Source organism: Fulmarus glacialis, unplaced genomic scaffold, assembly GCF_000690835.1.
Source record: "Fulmarus glacialis isolate BGI_N327 unplaced genomic scaffold, ASM69083v1 scaffold13911, whole genome shotgun sequence".
Taxonomy (NCBI): Eukaryota; Metazoa; Chordata; class Aves; order Procellariiformes; family Procellariidae; genus Fulmarus; species Fulmarus glacialis.
The window spans coordinates 37,135-45,130 of NW_009193496.1; the positions used below are offsets into that span (position 1 = coordinate 37,135).

The 7,996-nt window shown below is 42.3% G+C and overlaps 1 protein-coding gene across 1 annotated transcript in view; it reads left to right on the top strand.

Annotated features, from left to right (window-relative positions):
• The window catches only part of GAS6 (growth arrest-specific 6), a gene marked incomplete at its 5' end in the record, with an annotated part of 28,186 nt that extends 22,288 nt beyond the window's left edge, over positions 1-5,898 (top strand). The window contains 3 exons of the mRNA XM_009587472.1: positions 485-657; positions 1,474-1,702; positions 5,317-5,898. Of these exons, the coding sequence (XP_009585767.1) occupies positions 485-657; positions 1,474-1,702; positions 5,317-5,468 (554 nt within the window). The remainder of the gene's footprint in view (positions 1-484; positions 658-1,473; positions 1,703-5,316) is intronic.
• Positions 5,899-7,996: the final 2,098 nt, after the last annotated feature.

Below are 7,996 nucleotides of genomic sequence, written 5' to 3' on the forward strand. Positions count from 1 at the left end.
TGATTAGGTAGGTGATCAGTGTAATACGCTTATATCCTTTTTCAGTTTAACGCAGGCTTTCATAGAAATGTTTACTGTATCTCAGATTTGGATTTAGATTCCTCAATGATCTTTGGACAGTCAAGAATGATGCAAAAATTGGGTGCCCTATCTTGCAGCAGTTCTTTGAATGTGTTGGACTGAGAGCCGTGGAAATTTGAATCTCTCTTTGTGAAAAAAAAGCTTAACCTTGTCCTTTGACATTCCGAAAGGCAGCAGAATGCAGGAGGCAATAAGAGGAAACCGATGCCATTTTTTTCTCTGATTCTATGTTCAGGTGCTTTGGAATTGTTTTTTGTTTTGGTTTTTTTTTTGAGTAAAAGAAGTGTGGCAGTCTCTCCATATGCTCATCCATCTATCCTCTTCTCCAGGCAGAAATTGCACAGCCTGCCCATTTGACCTGTTAGTTCTATGTTTGTCATGCTACGCATTTCTTTTTCTGTAGTGCAACCTTCTTCTGGAAATGACACCAAGACAAGTTGGGAAATAGAAGTAAATGCTGCAATTCAACCGGCGACAGATACTGGCGTGCTGTTTGCTCTGGTTACAGAAGAAGCATCTGTCCCTTTATCACTATCACTGATTGACTATCACTCCACAAAGAAACTGAAACAACAGGTACAGACTTAAGCGTTTTTCTAGAGAGGGTTCCTTGCTATTTCCTGGGCACTGAAAGTCATTCTCAGAAACGGTTGTCAGGTTTGCTGCCTGCCTGCTTATTTGCACCCACCGGTTCAGAACATGGTCTGAGACTGAGGTGCTTGGCTGACACCCAAGTTCTGCCTCTTACGGGTACGTGTCAGACACTTCTAGGGAGCTCTTTGCAAATGTCGTCTGGGTAAAAAATGGAACTGGTCTCTTGAATGCAGGCGTATTTTGTTATATTTTTCTGGCAGCTATTTAATGCCATAAGCAAATAATTTCCATTCTCTGGAGCTCATCACTAATAGTCCTGAGGTAGTGAAGAAACAGGCTTGGGTGTCACTCCAGGTGCTGTGAAAGGCCAGTTATGATGGAGTGCTGAAGCGACTGATTTAATGGTATTCATAATAAAGGGCTGGATTCTGGCATTACATGAGTGTAAATCAGGAATGATTTCACTAAAACGCACAAGCCCACTTTTCATTTGTAGTACAGCACCTCTAGTCTATTTGGTTCCAGTGCAATCTAACAACCTCTGTAAGACCCAGAAGACTAAGAATTCTTTCTGAGAAGACAGTGGTTATGACTAAAAATTAGTCCCACTGGTTCACTGTTTTTTTGTCTATGCAAATGAGCTCAGAACACGATCAGCAATAGTAATAAGGCTAATTCTCTGGTGGCTCTGCAAAATCTTTATAAGCAAGGCCACAGTGGGGTCATCCTGATCTTGGATAAGCGTGGCTAGGTATATTTCTGCTCACTGCCTCTCTTTTCTTCTTTCCTGCTGTCCAGTTTATCATCGTGGCCCTAGAGGACACAGTTGTCTCCAGACTGGCAATAAATCTCTGCGATAAGAAGGAACACTCTGTGGATATCCTCCTCAAGAAAGATCACTTATCCCTGAGGGTAGATGGGGTAGCAGGAGAGAGTGAACTAAGCATTGCTGAGTTAGAGGACAGTCTGTCCATCTTGGAGAGCTCTTTGCAGTCAACAGTGAAGACATACGTGGGAGGATTGCCAGGTGAGCATCCAGTTTTGTAGCATGGACTACGGACTCCCAATTCACCTTGCTGAGCTGGCAGTCAGGAAAACTGCCTCTGTTCATTTAAGCTGGGAGCCTCCTTCTCTGTTTCTGCTTGAGCAGGCTTTGTCTGCAATGCAGGCATATGATCTTAACAGATGTGAGGGTGTGCTTGACAATTTTTTTTTTTCTGGAACGATTGTGTCCTTCTGAGGACAGCTGGAGGCAAAAATAAAAAGGAGCTTTTGCTTGGTCAGCAATAGGAATGATTTATCTGAAGGATAGCTGTAAGCAGGGTCATTATCTTAAACCTGGTAAAATCCATAGGAGCTGGACCACAGGCTCCTGCAGTGCTTCATTAATGTAACGAACATGTGTGAGCACTCCTTGAGGGGAGTACCAGGGCCTCTTGTTTTGACTGAAGCTTGGGAAGCCCAGTCTGGTGATTCTCCCTGGCTGATGTTCTCTTTGAACTGATCACAGCACTACACAATTAACAGATTTCCTCCCAGCAGAGGGTACTTAGGGCACAACCAGGGGGCTACCACCATTTATAATATTGCTGGCTTTTCAGCAACAACAGGGCTTCTTGTGGGAGGTCAGTTTGCTCCTCTGTTCTGAACCTGGAAGATCAAACTTTCATCTGAATCATGAATTTTGGCCAAGTTTGGGGGTTTGTTTCTTGTTCTGGCTGAACTGGTTTATCAGTCCCTACTGCTGAGGAATGCAATTAAGGAAACACTTATGTCTCTGATGCACAGCAGTACATCCTATTTTATTGCCAGCAGCTAAGCAAAAGCTTGCCCTTACTTGCCCAAGCAAGGGAGGGACAGCAACGTTGGCCTCTTGGTAGGTGCTGAAGCAGTCAGGCTGGAAGAGGGTGGCTGAGGTGCCATGTGTGCCGGGACACATGGCGTGACTGTTCCCACCATGAAAAAGCGTTTACAGAGTATTTATGCCAATGATGTAAATGGCTCCTAGGCACACCTAAAAGGGGGAGGCCACACACTCTGGGATGTTCACACACTGGCAGGAACAAGGCTGAATCCCCAAATGTGACATTTTCCAGTGTCAGACTGAATTGTCCAAACTGGCCATTGCACAAGCGAGAGAGGTCACCTGCTTTCTTTCAAGTAGCTCTCAAATGCACAGCAGAGACTATCACAGCTCAGAAAACATTCCCATTCTGTCGCTGTCCCGAGTTCTCTGGGGTTCGCTTAGACTAACCGTGCTGGGTGAAGCACAGTTTTTAATTAGCCAGAACTAAGGGTGAGATATCATAGCCATGACTGTTAAGACCCAGCTGGTTTCTGTAGGTGTAGCTACTTTCCCCCTTTGATCGGTTCTGCTCAGCAACGGGAATTTCTGCCTGTGGTCTGCTTTTGCCATTGAGAGGAACCCAGCACTCGCATCGAGAAACCTCGTCATTTGCCAAACGAATAAACATTTCAGCACTTTGCTTGGATTCATCGCTCTTGGTTAAAGAACTATACCAAATGGTCAGATCTAAGTGAGTTTGGCTCATTCCAACTTTGAAAACATTACATCGTTTTTGGTTTTTCCCTGCTTCCATACCCTGTGGAAAAAACAAAGTAGAGTGGTCACACTTAATGTCTTTATTCCACTTGCACAACTAAAGAAAGAATTCTGGGTCAAAATATGTAGTATGTCCCATCCTAAGTACAGCTGATACTGCAGATGTGGAAGAAATATTATTTAGAGTTTCGAGAGGTAAGAGGGAACATATAGGCATTTACTACATTTTCTATGGTATTTTCAGTTCTGGTAAATCCTAAATTATGTAATTTATATAATGCATAGGTGTTTTTCCAGGCAATATGTATACCGTGAGGTGAAGGAGCCTTTACAAAGGCTTCTGAGTCCTTACAGGACCACATTGCAGACAGATCCATTTCTAGTCATCACAGAAGATTAAACATTTGACCTGATTTGCAGTTATAACGCAAAGAAAATCTTTTTTTTTTTTTAACTATTTTTGGTAGTATCTGATAAATCCATCTCAAAGCCCACACTGTCTTTCAGTCAGCCCTGTGGCACACGTAACAGCAATCTGCATGATTCCTTAGACAAGTGTTCAAGCCGGTCAGCCAACGCTGTCAACTTCTGAGTCAAAACTTAGTTTACATTCATGGGAGGTACTACAACACAGATGCCCCCTTCTCTTAAGCAGACTTCACAGATAAAATTTGGTAAATGGGGAGGAATAGGAAATAGCTAAAATGATTAGTTTAAGCAACTATCAAGCAATGGTACTTTTGAGCCAGGAAGCTGAAAAATTTATAGTCTCTCTTTGTGGCTTCCAGATCCCACACAAATATTCTTTCTTTCCCTTAGCCCCAGAGTCTGTCCTCAGTCTGAGCTGTGTTTGATCATCAGCTTCAAATTTGGCCCTGCGTGTCTCCAGGCAGAACCCTTTGAGTTGCATATAAACTCAGGTCAGCAGGACAACCTATTGTTCAAGTTGTCCTTGCTTCAGTGTAAAGATAAGGGGTTTACTTAGCTACCTGCATCACTGTGAAGTTAAATAATCTTTGAGACGTTCATTGCTTTCCATTGCACAACCAGCTTGACTGGGTCGGCTTTGGGTTGTGAATAGACAAATAACCTTTGGGGAAGGGTAGAGGACACAGTTCACGTACATTTTCATGTTATTACTTTATTACATGAGGGGTTTTTTGTTTATTTAAGGTCAGTTTGTATATGATGTTACAGAAGTTAGTAATAAGATATTGACTGATTTTCTGTAGTCTGTTGGATCGTACTTAGTGTCTTCTTCCTTGCTATTTGTTTTCTGCCTCTGGTAAACTGATCAAAAGTATGTCACCAGTGGATCTCCATAGAAAAAATTAGTCTCGTTAGTCTTACCAACTCAATTGATCATAGAATCATAGAATCATTTAGGTTGGAAAAGACCTTTAACATCATCAAGTCCAACTGTTAACCTAGCACTGCCAAGTCCACCAGTAAACCGTGTCCCTAAGGACCACCTGTATTCCAGCACCTTTCTGATGAATGCCAGCAACCTCCTTGTGCATAATCAGAGAACAGTAAAGACGAGTGCAGCAAGTGGCAGAGGCTGCCTATAGGAGGAGCCTTCCTGTCATTAAGTTCTTCCTGTAATCTTTTGGCAGACATTTTGAAGAGAGGGAGGGAGAGCATTAGAGGCAGGTATAACAACTCCACTAACAACAAAGTAGAGGGTCCAGAGATGGAGAGGGGGAAATGTCGAGATGGAAAGCAGCATGAACACAGTGTGCAATTGGAGTGAAGCCTTGCTGCTCTGCAGCACGTAGCTTCATCAGTACTGGAGGCTTTGCAGAGACTCCGAGCAGCTGGAGAGGGTTCTCCGAGAGGAAGGGTTCAGCCTGGGAGAGGGGCTTTTGTGCACGAGAGCAGATGGCGTCTTCCCCACGTCTGGGATTGTGTTCCTGCCTTCTGGTGAGAGGGGCGGGGGGGAGGGTAAGAAATCCCAGAGTTTCTGCTCTCCCAGGGGAGAGTTTGAATTCATTGAAGTGATGCTCATCTGAGCATGGGTAGGGCAGGTATTTATTCAAAACCGGCCATCAGAGATGTTTGTCTCCCCTTTCACACAGACGTTCCTGTGACTTCCACTCCCGTCACCGCGTCCTACCACGGCTGCATGACCGTCAAGCTGAGCAACAAGGCACTGGACTTAGACGAGGCCCTCTACAAGCACAGTGACATCACTTCACATTCCTGTCCTCCTGTCGAGGCAGGTCAGTAGGTACCACTGCAATGCGAAAGTTTTATATTCAGAAACTTTCAGTGCTTTTCTTTTTTTTAAAGATATAAATTATTCAGACCTACCGCACTGCGTGTATAGTTTCTCTTAAACACTGAAGTTATGTAGGAGCTACTGATCCTTATGTCAGATTGATTATTGAAATACTCCTTTGCTTTGAGGTTTAAAGGTTGTAATATATTTGTAAATAGTTCAGAAGACTAATATTAAATAAGCCAAAAGTACAGAATATACCTAAAGTGAATGTTATCTTTAGACTGTAAGAGACAGTTTTATCTGTAATGTGGAAAACCTGGTAATATATGAGTGTGGACTGGAAGAAAAATAATAATTCTGTATTATTTTTTATTACCAAACACTGCTTTCTGATTTGCAAAATATGAGAGAATAAAATATTTACTTACAAGTTTTTAATTTACCTGTACTGAGATTATTCTGTATTCTGTTATTTGGAGATAATGACTCAGGCTATGCCTGATGTGGAGATTACACTAGTGGGGGATTTTTTGTTTGGTTGGGTTGTTTTTTTGTTTGGAGGTGGGGGTTTTTATGTGCTTATGTCAGTATTATATATCTTCTGGGCTGGAGAGCAAGTGGTTGCTGCTATTCTTATTGCTAAAGTTTCTCTTTCTGGTACCACAGATAGAAGACTCAGTTGTGACCTTTAGAAAAACTCGGTCAACAGAAAACAGAAAACAAAATTGGGTCAGAAGGAAACAATTGGAAGAAAAGCCTCAATAAGTTGAAAGCCATATGGCTTTTGTGTCAATAACCGCTGAATCAAATGATGAGGTGTCAAGAATTGGGGAATATTGTCTGGTGATGACATATTTTTGCTGCTTAATTTTTAGGTTGGCTCATTCTCTGTGAGCCTAGTGGGAGCAGAGGGGCTTGAGACTGCGAGAGTTAGCCAGGCCGAATTGCAGAGTGGTGAGAATATGCGTGGGGGTTGACTCGGGAGAGGCTGTAGAGCCATAAAGCGCATTCAGCTTTTAAGCGATCTTTGTGAAGTTGGGGCGGGCTTTGCCAAGCCTGCTTGGAGGCACTTAAATCTTGCTTTATTTGGTCCTTGTCTTGCATCAGATTAATGAACTGAGAAAGATAGGTATACGCTGTGGTGGAAATCCGAATACTGGGTGGCTAAGGTTACCCCATGCTTCAAAGGGTTAACGTGGAAAAGGTCTAATTCTCCAAGGTCTTTTATAAATTGTTCCTTGTCATTCTACATCATGTTTTGCTTAGTCAAATATGGAGGTGACAGATTAGCCTAATAATCCACACGTGTGACAACATCTGTGACCAAGCTGTGGAGATATAACAGAGGAAAGGATGGAAGAGGGGGAAGACTATCCAAACGTATTTCCCGGAAAGGATCCCTGCTTTATTTAGCAGAGAAGAGGAAGGTACTCTCTTAGCCATTAGACATCATAGCTCTGTATCATGACCAAATCAGTCAGCAGTAATGCAGTAGGGCAGAAAAGACCACTTTCAACCAACCTACTCTTCACAATTACAGAAGGACCTGTCAAAAGACTCTTCACACTCAGGTGTGACCAGATGCAAGTTTGAGAGGACAGTTGCTCACTAGACAGTAATAACTTATTGGCGGAGCGTGCATGGATAGGAAAACCCAGCAGTAGTTCTATGTTTTCACTTTTTTTATTGAGCAAGGGAAACCACGTTACTCCTGAAAGTGCTTTCTGTTAGAGTTGATGACTCTGGATCAACTTGTGATATGATGGAGAACCCAAGAAACATTAGTTTAGTATCTCCAGTGAGAGCCGGGAATCCTGAAGATACTGTGGTTAATAGCACTTCCACACTGCAGTCTTTTGTTTTCTGTGTGTTTTTCGTGGTTATTTTAGGCCTTTACCAAAATACATCTCCCATCTTTTTAACTTGGAGAAGTTCTAACGGAAACAGTACAAACTTGGAAGACACCTACTATTTTTTAAACAAAGTAGAAGAAACAAACCCTGGTTTACTTTGTTCTTTTCAAAGGAAGCATGTTAGCAAAATAGTCTTGTCTGGCATTTTTGTATAATTTCTGTGGTAGTTCCCAAAAAACTACCATGTGGCATAAATGAATCATAAACATGTCTGACCTTTGTGTTAATGTAAGTGGTACTATTTATGAGGCCAGAATTATTTTGGATCCTGAAAACATGAATCCTGTGGTACAGTGTGGTACGCTGCAGTTTCAAACTTAATGTTATGGGAAAAAAGACTATAATTCCATTTTCTAAACCAATCTAATTCAGAACAAAAATTTCTCCCGGACTGTGCATATGTATGCATGTATGCAAAGATATTTGGCACAGACCACAACACCCCCAAACCCAAAATGTGGTTTAGAAGAGAAAGCCAGAGTTTGTAAGTCTGGAGAATTACAGAAAGCGGGGGGCCTTTTGTGTCAAGCTGGATTGTTTTTAATACCCTACAGCAGTACAGTACCATGCTGGAGGAAGAGGCAGCTGCTTCTATATACCGTTGAAAAGAGGAAAAAAGTG